Source organism: Tigriopus californicus, chromosome 7 (genome assembly GCF_007210705.1).
Source record: "Tigriopus californicus strain San Diego chromosome 7, Tcal_SD_v2.1, whole genome shotgun sequence".
Lineage (NCBI taxonomy): Eukaryota > Metazoa > Arthropoda > Copepoda > Harpacticoida > Harpacticidae > Tigriopus > Tigriopus californicus.
Window position 1 is genome coordinate 5,266,752 of NC_081446.1, and position 19,561 is coordinate 5,286,312.

General features: G+C 42.9%; 6 protein-coding genes across 6 annotated transcripts in view; 3 read left to right on the forward strand and 3 right to left on the reverse strand.

Annotated features, from left to right (window-relative positions):
- LOC131883869 (histone H2A.V) overlaps positions 1-407 on the reverse strand; it is a 1,525-nt gene extending 1,118 nt beyond the window's left edge. Inside the window, exon 1 of the mRNA XM_059231468.1 lies at positions 252-407. The gene's annotated coding sequence lies outside the window, so the exon portion shown is untranslated. The remainder of the gene's footprint in view (positions 1-251) is intronic.
- Positions 408-4,644: 4,237 nt separating this feature from the next.
- Positions 4,645-5,256, forward strand: LOC131883877 (methylosome subunit pICln-like). Its single transcript, XM_059231477.1, has one exon. It carries the CDS (start codon positions 4,645-4,647, stop codon positions 5,203-5,205), a length of 561 nt encoding a protein of 186 aa, XP_059087460.1. The 3' UTR covers positions 5,206-5,256.
- Positions 5,257-5,554: 298 nt separating this feature from the next.
- On the forward strand, positions 5,555-7,993 carry LOC131883878 (all-trans-retinol 13,14-reductase-like). The gene has a single exon (XM_059231478.1). It carries the CDS (start codon positions 5,555-5,557, stop codon positions 6,650-6,652), a length of 1,098 nt encoding a protein of 365 aa, XP_059087461.1. The 3' UTR covers positions 6,653-7,993.
- Positions 6,698-7,483, forward strand: LOC131883399 (all-trans-retinol 13,14-reductase-like). The gene has a single exon (XM_059230863.1). The coding sequence runs from the start codon at positions 6,698-6,700 to the stop codon at positions 7,481-7,483; it is 786 nt and encodes a 261-aa protein (XP_059086846.1).
- A 1,010-nt stretch (positions 7,994-9,003) lies between the features above and the next one.
- On the reverse strand, positions 9,004-11,340 carry LOC131883870 (protein-cysteine N-palmitoyltransferase Rasp-like). The gene is made up of 6 exons (XM_059231469.1): positions 10,883-11,340; positions 10,623-10,804; positions 10,081-10,500; positions 9,656-10,014; positions 9,385-9,586; positions 9,004-9,318 (listed from the first exon to the last, which is right to left on the reverse strand). The coding sequence occupies exons 1-6, from the start codon at positions 11,043-11,045 to the stop codon at positions 9,046-9,048; spliced, it is 1,599 nt and encodes a 532-aa protein (XP_059087452.1). The 5' UTR covers positions 11,046-11,340; the 3' UTR covers positions 9,004-9,045.
- Positions 11,341-15,156: 3,816 nt separating this feature from the next.
- Positions 15,157-19,069, reverse strand: LOC131883871 (FMRFamide receptor-like). The gene has a single exon (XM_059231470.1). It carries the CDS (start codon positions 17,573-17,575, stop codon positions 16,334-16,336), a length of 1,242 nt encoding a protein of 413 aa, XP_059087453.1. The 5' UTR covers positions 17,576-19,069; the 3' UTR covers positions 15,157-16,333.
- Between the last annotated feature and the right edge of the window lie 492 nt (positions 19,070-19,561).

A 19,561-nucleotide genomic window follows, 5' to 3' on the forward strand; every position in this document is an offset into this window, starting at 1 on the left:
ATCACGCCCATCATCACAAGGAAACCCCAGACGCCAACGGTTGGTTTACGCGCGCATTTTGACAGCCCATCATTCCCGTCCCATTTTCACCCCATTCTCGCTCTAGCTCGGCCGCTCAACCCCCATCCAGGCCAAGGCCAGAGAACGGGCCGTCCCATGGCGGGGTCAGAAATCCGGATCGGCCTCGATCACGGTCAGGCCGAGCCCGTGAAAAAGGGGGCCGGGACCGGCCTGAAAAATCGGCAGCTTACCTAGCTCTGAAGTCAAGCGACAGGAGCGAGACACAGAGAAGAGAGAGAGAGAAGAGAGAGCGAGCTTCCAAACGACGCCGTGGAAATGCGACAACTGAATCCACGATCGTGACCAGACACGACCGTTGGCGGGGGCGCGGGCGCGCTTAGAAGGAGCAGGGTGGCTCGCGAGCAGGAAAAATTTGAGCGGCCTGAGGTGAGGCTAATTCACACCTCGATTTCATCAAGCATATCCAGCGACAACGCCAAGATCGATCGACCGAGAGGTCAATATGGAGGGTTAAGGCTTTATTAGATTCATGGTCGCTTAATGTTGCTCAGGATAAGCGTTGTATTCGAGAGACGTTTGAGAGACCAACCACTCGATAACCATGGTCTTGGTGGATTCATCATCTGGCAAATACATGCTCTTTTTCTGATGAAGCTTCCACTTGTGCCAAATTGAAACTCAAAAGATCTGCCAAGACAGGGTCATACTCGATAGGTTAATCATAAACAACGTGGACGGTTTGGCCACCCTTAAAGTATCAAAGCTAAATGAGGGCCGCGCTTTTCCCTGGATGACGCCGATGTCGCTCCTAGCTGACAAGCAACTGGCTGGCCTGAAAAGGCGGCTCCAAGCAGGCCAGAACCGGGTGGTGAATCCCCAGATTTCGGGGCTTCGTCGAGGACCCCAAGTACTTCTTGCGCCAGGGGGGGAAGCGGGACCGAAAACGGGGCTGATAGTCCAAGCGAATGTGTCGAAGGAATGGGAGGGAAATGATGGCCAAGGCACAAAATTGGTGCTGAGGGCGGAGGATTTTCCCTTCTACTCGTGTTTGAAAGGAATGATGATGCCTGACAAAAATGCGCTCAAACTTCTCCAACTTCGGGTCAAATGAGAAATGACGCTCGGTGGAGACTGTGGTAGAAGTGGTATTGATATTGAAAATGCTTGAGCGCCATCTATCAATTCATCTTGGGCGAAACCTGTGACCGGTCTTTGGAAAGCAAATATGATAAAGTAGCAAAGGCAAACTCTGGCAATTGGTGTAAATTCTTAAAATAAAAAAATCATTATTTGCGACTTATGGTCATGTCCAACTGTATATGAAAAAATTGGAAAAAAATATGTGAAACTTAAACAGGAACGAACGGGGCAACAAAAAATTTCAAACCGCTTGAAATAGACGATTGAAAATTGTGATATTACAGATGACTTACTGATGACTAGATTAGTTTCAATATACATGACAGAAATGAAGAGGGAGTTAGCATAGAGTACACAGACAATCTGTTAGAGGTAGGTGATGAAAATCTTGGTTATTGTACAGAAGAGGATGGGCCAGATTGAACAGATCTTTTTCAGCTCCTGCCTGTCACGGCATTTGACAGGGAACCGGACAAAGATTTCTTATTTACCCAAGGGAGATACATTTTGCTTTTTTCTTGTTCCTTAGATAGATCAGACCATTTGGAGGTTTTGAAATTAGGCATAGACCTCTGAAAATTATGGACGTATTTCGATGACCAAGACTAGTCATCAGGGCTGCACCATTGGTCATGCCATGTTGTGGGATCATCCTGTCCATAGCTTTCTTGAAGCTCAAGAAAACGCCATTGTCAACATACATACCTGGCAGCCCTAATATCTTGACTAACAAATAGTACCGAAGTTTCTACAGTCAGCCGAAAGGTAATTGTGGCTGAATTGGCTTTTTGTTATGACTAGCCTTGGTCGAGGTACGTCCATAATTTTCAGTGGATTATGATTTAGGTTAGCAGTTATGCTTAAGAGTATTCAAGAATTTTCAGAGGGTGGCTGAAAATTTGTATATGGAATGAAGTTTTTCAAATTGGATGCAGATTCTCCATATTTGGAAGGGTGCACTTGGCTGAAATATGAAAATCAAATAATGCGAAGAAGAAACCATGGTTGAATGAAAACAATAAAAATGATGCCAAATTATACTCCCAACTGTTGACTTTGTTTTCACATTAGGCAGTAAAGCTCAACCTTTGAAACCCTGACAAAGTTAGTCCATTTCTGTCGAAGGGACATGTTTCCGCAAAAAGCACAATTAGTCATCCTTGGAAAGTGATACTTTGTCAAAGATGTGGACTCCAAATAGATTTGTACCTCCTCTATTGACAAAGTAAAGCAAGCTCAACAATCTCAAAATATGTTTATGGTTAACATCTAAATATGTCTGATTTTGCAGCAGAAACGGAGAGTTATTGTAAACTCACTACAAACTCTATTTCATTTATTTTGATTAGTAATTGTAATCAATTACAGTTTACAGCATGTTATGGACGTATTTTCAGGTACAGGGGGCAAATTACTTTCTAATGTACTATGATTGCCATATTTAGATTAAAAACGGTGGAGATTTCAATTGGCTCTTAAGAAGCGGAAAGTAGCACCATCTAAGAACTGAACATCATGCATCCTCTTGGTAGAGAGCTAAATAATTATCAAACACCTCAAGAAAAAGCCTTGGCTGACAAGACTGTTGCTTACTCTGGTATGCCTTTGGGCACTCTCTTTCTTTCCCTTTTCCACAACACAAAACAGGAGTTGGGTGAGACTGGCAGTTCAAATGCAGAAGCAGAGCTAGTTTGGCTTTAGGCTATCAAGACATGTTTAAATGATAATACTTGCAACGCACAATCAATAAATGCATTCTTGTAATGTAAAAACTTCTCCACAGTACCAATAAGAATATGTTGGTGGCTTCACTTTTCCAAAAGAAGACCGTATTTCAATGACATTCAAAGACAAACATTTTTTTTTTGAAGTTATGCTCTAGAGGGCTCACTTTATGCTCTCAACCTCTGCTAGGGGCATCCTTGTTTTTGTTGTGATTGATATTATCGGAAAAACAAATTGAGAAATCTCGCCGATCAGGGAAACTTTAACCAGAAGATTGGACCGACATTTTTAGAACATAAGGCATCTTGAAAATATGGAGTGATGAGGGAAAACGTTGAACATTTTCTTGATCTCCTTCCTGACAACCAGGCAACTTCTTGAGAAAAGGGATAGGTAGATCGGACCATTCTGAAATGTCAAAGAAAATAAGGCTACACTTTTCAAGCGAGGAACGCAACTGCCGCCCAAGGGATCCATCTTAGTATTTCACAATATGTATTATGACCGAGGCCTTTTTTGACGCTATATTCATGGCAATACTTTTGACCATATCAAAGCATTGTTTCAATATTTGTGTTCGTAGTTTTGGCATTCCGGAAAAAGAGGGTTTGAAGTGTTTGTGGAATATATATTAAAGCCTCAATTTAAAAAGACATATCTTTCATATTCATATCCTAAAAATAAAGTTTAAATCTGCTCGCTAACCATGGACATTGACGCGGCGAGGCTGATTCAAGTTGACTGAGTTGAGCCGGTTGAGCCCCTAAAAATGATAATACATTCTTCTATCCGGCATGAGATCATTTTTCAAACTAAAAATATAAATATTGTCCGTCTCGGCAGCCCTGAAATTGCCTCCTAGGGTTTGTTTTGTTTTGTCATCGCTTCAGTTCCAACTTTGAAACGCGAAACCTTCAGAACAGCTTGAAAACCTCAATATCAAATCTGGGAGTACTCTCGCTTGGTTAGTGTGGGATTCATTCGATTCCTAAACATTTTAAAGAATCGGGGGTGGTGATCAGGCTCAAGCAATGAATATGTTGCACCGTGATGAGACATGGGGTGGGAAATGGCGATTGTGATTGTGAACAGTCTATATTTTTGGAAGCTGATTTCGCCCCCTCAATCTGAAAGATATGTTCGACTATGTGCTTTGCCGGACCAAGGGCTAGACTAGGTTTTAGAATTTTGGTTTTGCTACTAAGGCCTTTCATTAGATTCTTGAATAACGATTAGCCCGTTCAATGGCAAGGCATTAGATAAAGCTATTCATGTCTTTGGCTGGAACTGAACACGAAAAGCTTTTATAGGCTGGAAACATCCAATGGGCATTCTGTATCTTTCCAAATTCGACGTTTTGTCATTTTTGCCGTTCATCTTATCCAAAATGGGCAATAGATAGGATCGAAAGATCAGGCCCAATGAAGTCAATTGGCCGGATTTGGGCCCATAAAGTAGTGGATATTCAAAATTGTGCACATGAAATGGAAATCTTCGACCTTCTCTCGGTCAGTCACCTAAGGCTTTAGCGATATAATTGGAACGAACTACTTCTCAATTCCATCTCAAATGAGGAACTGACCTGTCATGGCCACGATCTACATTTCTTATTTTATGAATATAATAAGAAAAGGAGGAAGCCGTTTCTTTGACGGAAGACCCGTGCCTCAACATTTCATGTTTCGAATCTGTCGCCGGAATTCCACATGTTTGATTCAGTTCCACATTTTCAGTTCTCACTCTCATCCCGCGTTCGCGATGGTGGTGTTGACCCGTTTGGGTCCGCCCGAAGCGGGCATCCGCCACACCCAGCCCCTCATCACAGTTTACGTCAATGAACGTCCTTTGGGCGTGGGCACGCTGTACATCTCCGAGGCTCGGGTCTCATGGGTGGGTCCGTCGGAGCAAGGCTTCTCATTGGAATACCCGCACGTCTCCTTACACGCCATCTCCAAGGACCTGAGTCAATTCCCGGCCGAATGTTTGTACTTGATTATCGATGTCCGACTTGTAGACTCGGAGGGTACGCCCAATTCCACGCCCAACGGGTCGGACGACGACGACGATGAGGGCCAATCGGACCAGGGTATGACCGAGATCCGATTTGTGCCCGAAGATAAAACCGCCTTGGAACCGATGTTTCGAGCCATGTCCGCGTGTCAAGCGTTACATCCGGATCCGGCGGACATTTCGGATTTGGAAGAAGAAGATGAGGCGGAGTATGATGAGAATGGAACGGAGGAGACGGAAGAGGGCGCATTCGAGGATGCTGATGAAGATGAGCCCAATGGTTTAAGTCAGGAACCGATGGATCAATGATTCTCTTTTTTTTCACTTATCGACGTACAATATATCAAAATTGACATATAATTATTCTCCAGTTGATATATATATATATATATATATTATTTGGGGCCGAGTGATGGGCTTTGATATTCAAATCCACCTCGCTTTTGGCTTCGGCATGTACACATAGCATCTCGGAACCTCGCAATCCAGGATTATCTTCGATATCGACCTTTGAATGAAGGGAAAAGAAGAGCCTTCCATTGTTTTGAGTGTGTTGCCGTGTTACATAATCCGGACGTTGTGGAACCTGTTCCACGTTCAATCTTGAGCTTTTGGCGACACGAATACGTTCAGTGTCGATCTTAGATCCTGCTCGATCATGAACTCGGATTATGAGTATCGGTTGAACCCTCACAATGTGTTAGCTCAAGGATGGTTCTTGACCACCCCGTTGGTGATCACTTCCATCAAAGTGTTTTTGACCTTGGCTACGGGATTCCTGATCATTCAAGTATTCCGGTGGAATCGATTGGCCAAGGCCAAAAATCCCTTTGCTCAAGATGATCGTCATCAACGTCGACCCTATCTCGTCGATCAAAAGAAACGGGACCAGATTATCAAGCAGAGCTTTCATCCCGATCAGGTTCCCACGGAGTTGGATGCCATTGTGATTGGAAGTGGAATCGGAGGGTTGTCGACGGCCGCCATTCTGGCTAAAGCTGGACGCAAAGTTCTAGTTCTGGAGCAACATGATCAGGCTGGAGGATCATGCCATACTTACTTGGAGAAGGGATACGAATTTGATGTGGGGATTCATTACATAGGGAATGTCGGGAAGCAGACATTCTTCAAGACATTGGTTGATCAAGTCTCAGAAGGTCAAATTGAGTGGGCTCCCCTGGAAGATGCCTTTGATGTCGTCTCCATTGGTTATGGGGATAATAATCGGAAGTATCCCGTGCTTTCGGGCAAGACGCAATGGCAAAACAGTTTAAAGGAAGCCTTTCCCGGTGACTCCAAGGCCATCGACCAGTTCTTCAAGCTCCTGCAAGAAGCCTCTGGTAGTTCCATGGTTCTGGGTGCACTCAAAATCTTACCATTGTGGCTGGTGAAGATCGTGATAAGCACTGGATTGATCCATTTGTTCACGACAATGTGGAGAGGTCAATTCAAAAAATCCACTCAAGACATCATCCAGGGGTTGACCGACAATCCAGATCTTCAGACGATCTTTTGCTACTGTTGGCCGGATTACGGCACACGGCCAAGTTCCAGCCACTTTATGATGCAAGCATTGTTGAACAATCACTTTATGAACGGAGCCCACTACCCGGTGGGTGGGGCCTCGGAAATTGCATTAAATATCATCCCTGTGATAGAGAGAACGGGTGGGAAAGTCTTGGTTCGAGCCCCGGTTCAGGAGATTCTTTACAACGGAAGAAAAGCCATGGGGGTCAAAGTGAAGAAAGGCAGTTAAACTTACCAGATCGAAGCTCCCATCGTGATATCCGCCGCCGGGGTGATGAGTACATTCCAGAGGCTGCTGCCCGAACCCGTTGCTCAGCAGTCTTATTTCCACAAACTGATCCGGTCGCAAACTATCAAACCCGGTGTGGCGGCCATGAGCGTCTTCTTGGGTCTGAATGCGTCCAATGAAGACCTAGGATTGAAACGGGAAAACGTGTGGGCCTTTGCTTCCAATGACTCCGAGAAAGAGTTCGTCAACTACCTCGAGTCCGATCGAGAAGCCATCATGAGCAAAGACTTGCCCATGATATTCATCTCCTTTCCGAGTGCCAAGGACCCCCAATGGAGCGTTCATCCTGGACGTGAAAACAAAAGCACATGTGCCATTATCTCGTTTGCAAATTGGAGGTGGTACAAACAATTCGAGCCCACGGCTCACAAGAAGCGCGGGGACCAATACGAAGAGCTCAAGAGTGCGGTGGGCAATAACATGATTGAGCAAGCTTGCCGTCTCTACCCTCAGATCAAGCATCACATTGACTATGTGGAGGTGGGTACTCCGGTAACGAACCAGTTTTACTTGGGATGCTCCCAGGGGGAAATCTATGGCTTGGATCACGATCTGGCCAGACAAGAACCCATGACCAACGCACTACTTCGACCGGAGACGGATATCCCAGGGCTGTACTTATCCGGGCAAGACGTGATGACCTGTGGATTTGGAGGAGCTCTCTTTGGAGGTCTATTGTGTGCCGGATCCGTTTTGGGGCGAAATTTGGTCAGTGATCTGACTCGGCTTCACAAGGTCATCAAGAAAACCGACCAGACTAAAGTGGAATAATGAGATTGGTTTTTGACTCGTTTGTTCGCATTTTTGGTACTTGCTCATTGAGAAGAAACGGCAGAAATGATTTTTATGTAAGGAGACAAACCAATGTTGGAATTTATCGCGCATTTCGTTAGACATGCCGTTATTGTCGTTACAGTTGTCGGCTTGATGATTGTTTGAAACACTCACGTTAAAACTTAAACTTTACTGCATTTTTCCATCCCCTATTCAATTCAATTCCCATGCCGACGCGAAACCTGCTCTAAACTCAACGAACGAATATGTTTCTGTTAAAACCCCAATTCCCATGCCGTCAATGCTGCGTACTTTACAAATTCAAATCCACTTGAAATGAAAGGAAATGTCCCAAGTATTCGTTGTCCCCACTTTTTGTTTCTCGACAGCAATATCTAATGCCAAGAATTCTTTCATCTCGGAGGATCAAGGTTTCAACGAATCCAGCAGTTTCTAGTGTAATGTGAAAACGCTCTTTCCTTCAGAAATGCATACAAATTGACTTTGTCTTGGAGGGGGCTTAAAGCTACCCAGCCCAACAATGGGTGAAAATGGTTAGCACTTGGTGGTTAGCTGGTTATGCTGAATAGACATAAGAGACGATAACCAGATAGGGATAACCAGAGTAGAAACATTTTCAAAGCACCTACGACAACCTCAAAATCAATGAATTTACCGATGAGCTCTAAGAATTGGTCAATTAGGGAAATGACGCCTTAAGAGGTTATTCAAGACTCCAGGATACTGAAGATAATCTTCACTGTATTCAAAGGATCCAAAGTACTGAACGGGAACAGCTATTTTGCATGAACCCTCAGCAGGGCGTTCCAAAAACACTTTTCTTCCCATTGAAGTTTTAACAGAAAAGTACGCAGCATTGACGGCCGAGAGAGTCAAGGACACCGATGTGCAACTATTGTTGATCTCATTTTCAATCATAATGATCCAAAATTCACAAACATTCCACAAAACGAAGCGAACCTATCTGTACCATTGGCAATTTGGGGACCTTTTGAAAGGATTCAACAAAATTCAGGGCACTCTAGGGAGCAGCTTTATTTTATCTGAGTACCCAAATAGAAGAAAGCTGCTCCGGCTATGAGATACTAATGATCATTGTAGTTAAACGAATGGTTGACCAAACTTGTCAATGGTTCCCACAGATCAAGGAACGAAATCTATCATATCAAGATTGGTTTCTCTTTCACCAAACAGAGTTTCGTTTCTCATGGAGAGAGCTACGGACTAAACCATGACCTAGATTGTTTCACTCCTAAGACAATCGATCAACTTCATCCAGAAACCACCATTCATGGACTATATTTAGGCGGTCAGGATGTGATGCTTTGGCGCTTAAAAGGAGCTCTACTTGAAAGAGCTCTGTGTTTGCTCAGTTTTAAGGGAGAAACATTATGACCGACATCGGAGAACTCAACTCAGAAATAATAATTACTCATAGAAAAATTGAATTGAAATTTAAGTGCTTTGTGTTGTAGATAAATTATGTACGCTTGAGAGCATCAAAATCAAACGTTTTCTCATCGGAAGCTATAAAATCTTCAGTCATTACTTTTTGGGATTGGCCTAAATCTTGGGTCTCGGCTTTTCACCTCCCAATTCCGAACTTCGTAAGAGGTGTGCGCCGCACAATACATAATGAGAAGTAGAAAAGGCGTTCCCAGGGGAAATGAGGTCCATGCACGTTCCATAAGATGTTTGCCGTTTTGAACTCCCATAAAAAAGAACATGTTGCTCAATATGGAGATGAGGAATAAAGGTCCGCCCAAGACACAATAGAATCTTCGCCGTCCTCGAGGGCTCAATGTGGAACGCTGGAATTGTGAGAAGACCAATTACATACGAGACATTTTTTTGAAACCTATTTTGACTGCACTCACTTCAAATCGCTGATAAGAGGGCAATGATCCAATGGCTTTGGCCAATGCCTCGACAGTGAGGCCCAAGAAATTGAGGACGCTCCAAATGAGGACGTGTTCTTGAATCCCATGCCAAATATAAATAAATGCAAAAGTGCAAAAAGATGCAGACAGTTTGGCAACCAAGCCAGGACGGTCGTGGATCAAGACGGCATAGAAGTATCTGCAAAACAGAATACCCCATTATTTGCAGACAACATCATTGCAGAGGGAAAATATTAGCCAAAACTACTTGTGTATAAACTTGTAGAGTCCATTATCAAAATATCGCCACATATCTGAATACAAATGAATTCGTGCGATGCACTTGGGCTGAGAGGGGGCCTCAATATCATCAGCCGTCAGGAAGGCCCTGGGAAATCCGTAGAACACCAAATACTTCATGTAAAAGAAATGCCCCATAGCATATGCAACTCCAGACAATGTCCAAAGATCCAGCTTCAGAAATGTTCCCAAATCGTATTGAATGGCGGAGAAGTAGAAGAAATGCAGCACGAAGTTATTAAACATCAACCAGCCTAAATATCTGGCACATTCTGCAAAGAAACCTCTCAGTCGGCGCCATGTCCATTCGCGATATTGGGACGTGATCTGGAACATAGGCAATATCATTGAGACGATCAGATTGCAGAAGTCAAATATTCTCGAGTCTCTTACGCCTTGGTAAAATGTATCATAGTTAATAATAGGTCCTCCCAACCCCACGGGTAAATAGAAGCAATATGCCAACATATTGACAAGGCCATGCAGATGAGATGACTCCCAAGGGACGTGTCCCCACAAGTGATCTAGACAAAAGGACAGACATCGGGCATTGAACCAAGCATAGGTGACGGATCCAATGTAACGCTCTTTGTAATCCGAGGCATCAAAGGAGACCGATCTGAGCGCAGTCAGAGGCCAATGATCAATCAAACCGATGCAGATCATTGAAAGCAAGTAGATCAACCTGGAGTCCCTCAACTGTAAGCACCCGTACATGATCACGGGTTGAAAGAATAAGAATTGCAGTCCACGGACACCAATCATTCGCGATGTCCAATTAACGCTTAAAATCACATAAAACGTTGGTAAGAACTGGAAGAAAGGAAATGATTGGCCTTAATAAGTCGCAAAGACATCGCCTCTAGGATATCATGGCTTATTCGCTGAAGTCAATCAATTTCAGGTCCTTCTAGTTTTTATAAGCTATTACTTACCTCTTTGCGATATTTCTTCAATATCTGGGATCCGATTATGTGAACCGCTAACCAAGGGAGTGAGAAAATCAAGATCTCCGAGAACACAAACCATTCTGAGTCCGAAGTGTCTTTCTTCCATTGGGATATGCCAAACCATCCCACTTCCAAATCGTTATTCTGAGCCAAAACGCGGCTATATTCTGCAATGCACGGAACAAAGAGAGTGAAAATAAGCATTTAACAATTCCAGCAGACATATGTTGTGCCATTAAACTGACCTCTAGAGGCTAAAAAGACATGATAGAGTGAATACAAGATGCCCAACGTCCAAGAAGCCGTTAGAATCGAAATCTCCCAAGTAGCCAAGGAAGGTTGGATCAATTTGGCCAGGCTGGAAGCCCGCTTCTCATCCTGAGATTTCAGGACCGAATCCGAGCCCATCGTGATCTCAATTAACACATGAAAGGCTTCATTGATAAATCAAAACTCCTGGTATTCGGGGATGGAGATTCATTGATACCTTTGGTCGACGTGGTAGAGATGAATAGTAGCAGAACTGGCCTGTTTTCATGTCAAATCAGCGGAACTGCAGAACTTAGTCAAAATAAACCTCAACATAGGTCTACCTTGGTGTTGTATAATGAACCCAAACTAATCAAAGCTAACCTGACGTTAAACGATATTAAACACCATTGATATCAATATCTCAACCCTATATGAACTGCCCAAATGGGGGTGCTAACTAATTGCTGGCTAATGATGGAGAAGTCAGGCGAGACCGGCGATCTTGTCGATAATTCTACGGAAGGTAAGATTCCAATCGAGTAGAACCTCAACATTCTTCTGATCATGAACCAACTCGGCGACATTGACGCATGGAACGTGACCGGACCAATGGAAAACGATTGGTCTCAAGCGTCTCAAGCTTCAGATAAGCGAACAATAGAGAGTCACCAGTCGAGGCCAAGTTTTCACATTGCTCATGGCCAGGTACGTACATTCCCAGACATGCATGTTTTAGGCTTCGAAACGTGAGAATGAGCGACAACAAGAATTGGTTTGGAGAGGCTCAATATCAAACTCATTCAATGTCCAGTTACGTCATCCAAAGTCTCGAGGGTTTTTGGAAAAATGGCCGTTTCATAATGACCCCCATGGCTCTGGCTCATAGCAATACAGAGTGAGAGAGGAGGGAGGGAAGCGGTGCGAAATAACGGTAATTTCACCTTTATCATTGAAAAATGAATCGATCAAACATTCGAATCAAAATTTCATGCGTTAATACCTGAACCTTAGTCATATGTTAAGGTTCTCTACAAACCAAACTGATTAAAATTTTAGGGGTACAGACAGGAATCTAGCAAATCTGATTTTGAGCTCTCAAAAAGGTTTGATGATTAGCGTTCATGGAAACACAAGCAGAATTTTTTTTTGTTCATATCACGAGATGGTCTATTTAGCAATCTGGCATTGGTCTTCCCATAACAATTTGTTTAGCTGTCAGAGAGACATATTTGATCGAAAAGTAAACCATCTAGTTGCTCTTGTTCCTAAGTCACGTTTTTTCACTGCATTTCTTGTCAATAACGAAAAGTTCTCCATTATTCAAATTTCCTTAAATGTTAGGAAGTTACATAAGTGCAAATGTGAAAACTCTGACATTGCTCCATAAAATCTGATTTCGCCAACTCTTTACGTTTTGCATAACAATACAACTAATGCAAAAAATCTTAACCCATTATTCAAAACTAAACTGTGTTCAGCCAGATACAATGAGGATGCTAGCACGTACTGTGTACAAGGCAAAGAACTTGTCAAAGTTGCGATCCTGGTTTGTTATTTCTAAATCACGAAGCGCATTTTTCCAACTGATTTGACTTTAGAGCAAAAAAAACTTTACAACTTACTTTGAAGTGGCCGTCAAAAATAATTATTCACAGCTATTCAATATAAGTTTTTTAGCACGTTTGGCTGTTCCTTCAAAAGAAATTGCATGTAAATCGTTAAGAAAAATGTTATCTTATATTTGAGTTTGAATTGTTTAGCTTTCACCAAAAAGTTTTAACTCAAATTCATAATCAGGGCTAACCATATTCGTCAACTCTGATTCGTTGCTGAATCAAATAGTATATGAAATAAAAGCCTAATGAAATATAAAAGTTTGTTATCTCGAACTGCTGGTTATTACTTTACCAGTAGCGGTTAAAGAAATATGCAAAAAAGGTACAGGGTTTCTCCATGACGAAAAAATCGACTAGCTTTCTGAGGAATGTCAGTTTTCTTTAAAGCAATATTGAAATTTATTTAAAACACAATCAAGATGAAGCAAAAAATGAGATTTACCGAACAAGTATGATGCAAAATGCAAGGCATTTGCAAATACCTTAAATTGCAAGTTCTGTAATATCTCATTTGCGGATAATTGTGCAAGTTAGCTATTTAGACGCGGGCGTGCTTTTGAGTGGACGGCAGATTCCTAAAAAAATTGCTACATAATCTCTTTTAAAGGAACACCCAAATGTACTCTCAATGATTATTTAAAATGCTTTTTGGGTATGTTCTGAATTTAAGACTGTTAGCATTACATGGACTATGAAAAGGCATTGCATATTTCTTTGCTCTCTAGCTCACTCAAACAATTTGAAAAAATATGTTTGACGTTTTCAAAACACCAAAACTGGCTTCAAAAGTTCTTAGATCTGGAAATTGACTCTTTTATCTTTATTTTGCAAAGGTATCACAATATAGAAGGCAAGGGGAATGACAATCTTACTCTTGAATCAAGTTTAAATTGTCGCAATCAAAACAGCCAGATACTAGTTAAAAGATTGACGGATGTTCAAAAACTACCTTTTTTTAATGAATACCAATAGCAATTTAGGTTTTCAACAAGTGATAAGTTCGGCCTCAAGTACCTTTAAAAACGGTTGGAGTCCTGATTGACTGTGTTCCAAAAGAAGAGGGAAATGGAGTGGCGCAGTTGAATAACGCGTCGCACCCGAGTTAGCCATGCTCTGTTTAATGGATTCGATCCCAGGTCTCGCCTAACCGATCTTTCTAATGGACATTCACACCTCGAATGGCGGCCTACCGTTGGAACCAAGATCTTGGGCAATTTCATCATCAATTATCGATTAACAGCATGTAATGTCCTTTGAGATGTATTCTCGCACATAAACAATTAAAAAAAAGAACAATTGAAAAGAGGTAGGACTTCACCCGTCTGCTCAGCCACCGATATATTCACAGCGTGTAACAAATCAATGATTTGTGCTGTTATGGTTCTGTCCGAAAAATGCGACAGGTGTCTTTAAGCAAAAGCCAATTCATGAGATGATTACATTATTAACAAATATGCATCTTGTTGACAAGCTTATTAAACACCATCTGATGACATTTTTGTGGAGTGCTTCCAGATAACTTAAGAAAAAAAACCACCAAAATATTGGTGAAAGGTGCGAGAAAAAACGCAAGGTCGACAAAAATGGTCATGTAATCCTAATTACACCAATTTTACCTTAAACTCACATCAATTTAGATAAATCTTTTGCATTGTTGAGTTCTATTTTAGAACAATGGTTTTTATATTATTCAGAGACTACATAGGCCCTCTACCCTATTTTCAAGTTTGCCTCAAAAATGTGTACGCGTGTTACAAATACCAATGTCCAATGTGCCTTGTGATTATAAGAGCAAGTAATTTCTTGCAAAAACGAGAAAGTTGTAGTTTCTTCACATTTTTTCATACTTTCGAAGGGCCATGGCCATGTAAGCTCGAAACGCCAGTCACAATTTCAAATATATGTTAAAAAGGGAAAATTTTTAGCCAAAGATGGCTCTTATCTTTGGAGATGGGAGTTATGAGTTCTTTTTTTTAATGTGAAGAAAAAATGGGAATGTGACTGACTCCGTTCTTTAACGAAGCGATAACAATGTAGTTGAAACCAGTTTCAACGAAGGAGGGTAGGCATTCAAACTGGAACTTCAGTAAGCAAAAGATATATTTGACGGTTTCAATTCAATTCCTATCAAAGCCTTGGGTTAATGCTTCCATTGTTTTGCTGTTATGGCAGAGAATTTTGAGCACAGATCCTCATCCCTCGTGCTTTAAACCCTCAGACTTTCCCAAGTTAGGACCAAGTCATGAATCATTACAAATTGACACCTCAAACAGACAAACCAATGGCCTACACAGAATGTGTCTCGAATTCAAGATGAAAGACTGGCATATCACAGGAACAATCAATTCCTTTCGGCCATAGGAGGAGATTGGTTTTAGACACCTTTATTTTTAAGACATTTTGAATTCTTTAGGGGATCAAATTGTCGTCCTTTTCAAGAGCTAGATCAATTTCCTAGGATCTTCCGAAGTAACAGACTTTATGCAAGGCTCTTATATTGACCTCGAAACAATCTTATCAGCGATTGTAGCCTACTTGTTCCAAATGATGCTTCTTTTTTGCTTCATAAAGGGTAACGTGAAATATTTGGAATGAAAATAAATCATGGCGGATTGTGATGCCCGTGAATGCAATTAAAAAAATATTGGGGATGCGTTTTCAAACATGAAATTTATTTGGCACCAAAATATATATATTTTTGAAACATGAAGAGGCAAACTACTTAAAGTTGATATTGAACAAATCTATATTGTACTGTTGGTTTTTGAAGATTACACACGAACATGTTCCACCTAACACATCCAGTTTACATCGTCAATTTCAAATGCGATGAATGTTACGCCGCCCAGGGTTCAAGGAAAATTTGATTCATATGGTAAAACAGAAGGTGCACAACCGATTGGTTCTCCGACCACAGGTGGTCACAAACATAAGAATTCATGATATTCATCTGCGCACAAAGGATCTCCGTTTGAGGGATGATGAACAACTGATGGCGTGCTTGTCTAGCGATCGACCCAACTGACCTGAACAGACATGACATGAATGGTGGGTGGGTGGTACGAGGTGAATGAATTTTGGTAAGGAAGGCAATTTCCCTTCCTTCAACGACAAAGGAGACGACGACGACCACATTGAACCACGAGAAACACATGCATAGGCTCAAAAAGTAGTAAGATGAATATACGATTAACATTGATGGTGATGACGACGTAAAGAAGTCATAAGGAGGTTCACATTGACGGGCCTTCATTGCTCGGCGAGAATGAATGTTTGTTTGTTTTCTTCCCCAAGTGGAATTATCATTTTTGTTTTCAATTGGCGCCGTCACGCTTTTTTTCTGACTAGTAGAGACTTGGCGCCATAACGTCACGATTTTCAGGAAAGTGTCCCACGGAAAAGGAAGGCCATGTCACTCCTGCAGATGAATTGTTTCGTCGAGGGCACTTTTCCTTGATCCAAATCTAGTCCAATAATACGGGATGTCAAAAACAATGAGCAATATGTAACTCTGCACATTCATTATTTGTTGAACAGCACATCAATTCAAAATGAGACGAGGATGAAATTGCGATTTTCACTTCTGCTCGGATCGTACGGTGGTAGTAAAAGTACTACTACTACTAGTAGTAGTAGTAGTAGTAGTAGTTGCTGTTGGTGTGTGGTGTGTCTTCTTTCAATCTTGAAGGATGCGAAGGAATCCGTTCGACAGGAGAAGAAGAAGAAAGACACGCAGAAGATGAAGAAGACGACGAAAACGACGATAAAGAAGCACTTACGAAGAAGATTTAGAAGAAAAAGACGAAGATGACGAAACAAGAAGCCAGTTTAAACCTCGGTGAGGTCATTTATCATGGCTTGTTTATTTCCCTCATTCATGGGACTGCTACTCGGACTGTTGTAATAGGTGGAACGATGGCCGTTTTTGAGGGATCGGCTGCCTCCAGGTTGAATGGAAACCAGAGTGGAACCATTGCCATTGACCATATCCGATCGCGAGGTTCGTCTGGACCACTCTGCGCCGGGAATCGACATATAATCTCGGATGCCCAATGTCCGGCAAAGCTCGCGTCGGAACGTGTGACCCACCAGACAATACACGATGAAGTTGACCGAGGAGTTGAGGATCATCATAAAGTGGGACACGTAGGGCAGGGCCTGGCCCCAAGCCTCGGGAAGCCATGGGCGATCGGGAGCACATTGAATGATTTTCTCCACATTGGAGAACTCGTACACATCCAAGAAGATACGGCATGCATGACAAATGAAGAAGACAAACACGATGCAGAGCAGAATGAAACAGAGATTGATCTCGCGGCGTTGGCGCTTGGTTGAGCCGAAGCGTTGCACTTTACTTGAGAACAAGTCGATGATGATCCGAGTATTCAGAAACAGTAACATGGTCACGGGAATGATGGCGGTGGAGAACAAACGTGTCCACATGATGTAGCCCCGGACGTAGTTCTCGTTGTAACGGAGTTGGGAGGACTTCAAGAACGGGATGTCCGTCCCATTGACGGTTTCAATTTCCAGCTCCACCTCCATGAATTTGGGCACGTTCAGAGCAAACGCGATCACCACCACCGGCACGATGTAAAACCAAGCCTTGCGAGAATGTGGCGGCAACATCGGATGGCAAAGGCCCAGGTAGCGCTCGATCGAGATGGCCAACGTCATGAATATCGTCCCCGTTACCGCCACATGCGACAATGGGTAAATCAAATGCGGAAACAGATATGTGTAGATGTCGGACTGGGCTTGGAAGGCTCTGAATGTGTAGCTCACGCCACCGCAGATGATGTACAAAATATCAAAGCAAGCCAAGGCCAGAAGGAGCTGATGGAAGACGTCTCTTAGTTTGGGTCTGGAGAGCACCACCAGGGCCATTAAATTCCCAACGAATCCTCCCAGGCCAATGATCACTAATAAGACCCCGTCGCACCAGAACTGGTATTGGGTCACATCCGCTCTGGTCCCACAGTCAAGGTCGGGATCAATGGAGGGCCACGATGTACTCGACACCGACAAAGTGGTGTCTACAATCGTCAGATCTTCCGTGGAGGTTGTCATGATGGATGGATGGATGGATGGATGGAGGCACTGAGCTTTAAGTGTTGTCCTTCGTTAGTCCACGTCGTTTTTTGGACCTTTTTTGCTTCCCCGCAGATCTCGAGTAGGATCTCGACACCCAAAAAGATAAACTGTGTTGTCTCTTGTGGGGAAATGGGAAAATTCACACGATGCTTTCAAGCGTAGCCTTTCAAGCCATGACTTGATTGGAAGAGAAATCTACACAACACCTTGGTCCAAAACGGCCGATGGGAGGAAATGTCAAAGACATGAAGTATCGGAACGTATTAAACCTTTTTTCCTCCCGCCAAACAGTGAGCAATGGGTAAAGACAAAACACTTGATTTACCTTCACGTTTCTAAGTCGAGAATTGGTGAAGGTTTTTCCCCGTCGCCGTCGCTTGCTTGCATGTAAGTGTCTTGCCTGACTTTCCAACGATCGGAACGGAACTGTTGTGGCAACAAAATGTCTGGAACGAACGGAACGCAATCCCCTCGCGATCAGAGCTATTTTGAAAAATTCTCGTCGGGATGGGCTTAGCTTTAGTCCAGAGCTATTCTTCCGTTCGCACCTTGTCGGCTCTTGGCTTTTAATTCTTTGGTCTGATTTGGAAAGTCAGACAATGCGAAAATATGATTTCCCCCACCTTCGTCTCAAATGCCGAAAATAGTGAACTCGAAGTATGGGAGAGAGAGAGAGAGAAAGAGGGGAGGGGGAAGAGAGAGAGAGCGAGTAAAAGCTTCACTGTCAAAGTGGATTGTCGGGTAAGTGATGATGGTCAGCCGACTCCTGGAATGAATCCGGGCTCGGCGAAATGAAGATGAGCTTTGGAATGTGCGAATGTCTGCCTCAAACTTGTTGACTTTGCACGTGAAGTCTTGCAAAAAGTGAATCCATCTTACTAGAAGGTGTCGGGAGTACTCGCGTTTTTCCTCTCCATCACTCGAATGTTTGTTCCCATTTTGACTTCGTTTGCGTTTTTCGCACAGACTCCCTTTCTTGACTTGGTCGATCGGGTGTTAGGCAATCACTTAATAACAGAACCAGGCAGACCAGGTTTCAGGTTCGTAAGGTTCGTAACTACGCACTCACGATGTCCATCCAAAGGAGTGGACGGAGGACGTGTGACCGAACAACGACTGCTCCACCTTCGACGGCGAAGAACGACAACAACAACGACAACAACGACGACGACAGTCAGGCTAAGTAGGGGAGGAGGAAAGAGGACCACCACAGCTTCTCTTGGTGGTCATTCCAAAGCCTCGAGGCAATCCTAGACTTCTTCGGCCCAAGAACTCGTCATTGCGAGTGTTGTTGGTGAGATTTTTCAAAGCGATCTCACCGCTCTCATCATCCGAGAATGAAGCATTTGCCGGTCACCACCAAGTCTAAGTAGTAGCAGAACTACCACTACTACTAGTACTAATACTACTACTACCTTACTTGTTCTATCCACATGATTCCTCCTCGCCGTCCTCCACTTCCACTTCACAACGTGCACATTATTCTCTCGTTGAACAAGTCCAGATTCGTACATGGCGTGTGCAAAGAGCGTTGAGCTACGTGTATCTACACTAGTAGGTATTCCTGCTCGAATCCTCCTCTCTTTCTCTCCCTACCAAAAAGGCATCATCGTCCAAGTATCAATGCCCAAGAATAGGCATACTCAGGACAAGTTGGTCGACTAATACGGTCCAAACGCTCTACATAAAGCCGGTCTATTGTAGTACTTCTTGTCACCATCTCAATAGTGCACCATTGATCGGGGTAGTGATCATAATCATATAGATAACCAGACTGTCAGTTTGCTCATCATTCATCAAACAGTAATGATCCGGCACTATTGCTGGCAAATAAGGCAAACCTTCGCAATTTCTCAGTAGTCGAGAAAAAGCCCTAGGAAAAATGCAAACACGTAGCTGCTCTTCTCCAGTGATCAGGTATGATTTATCTCTAGCTCTAAGGGTGCCTGCCCGTTCAATTGG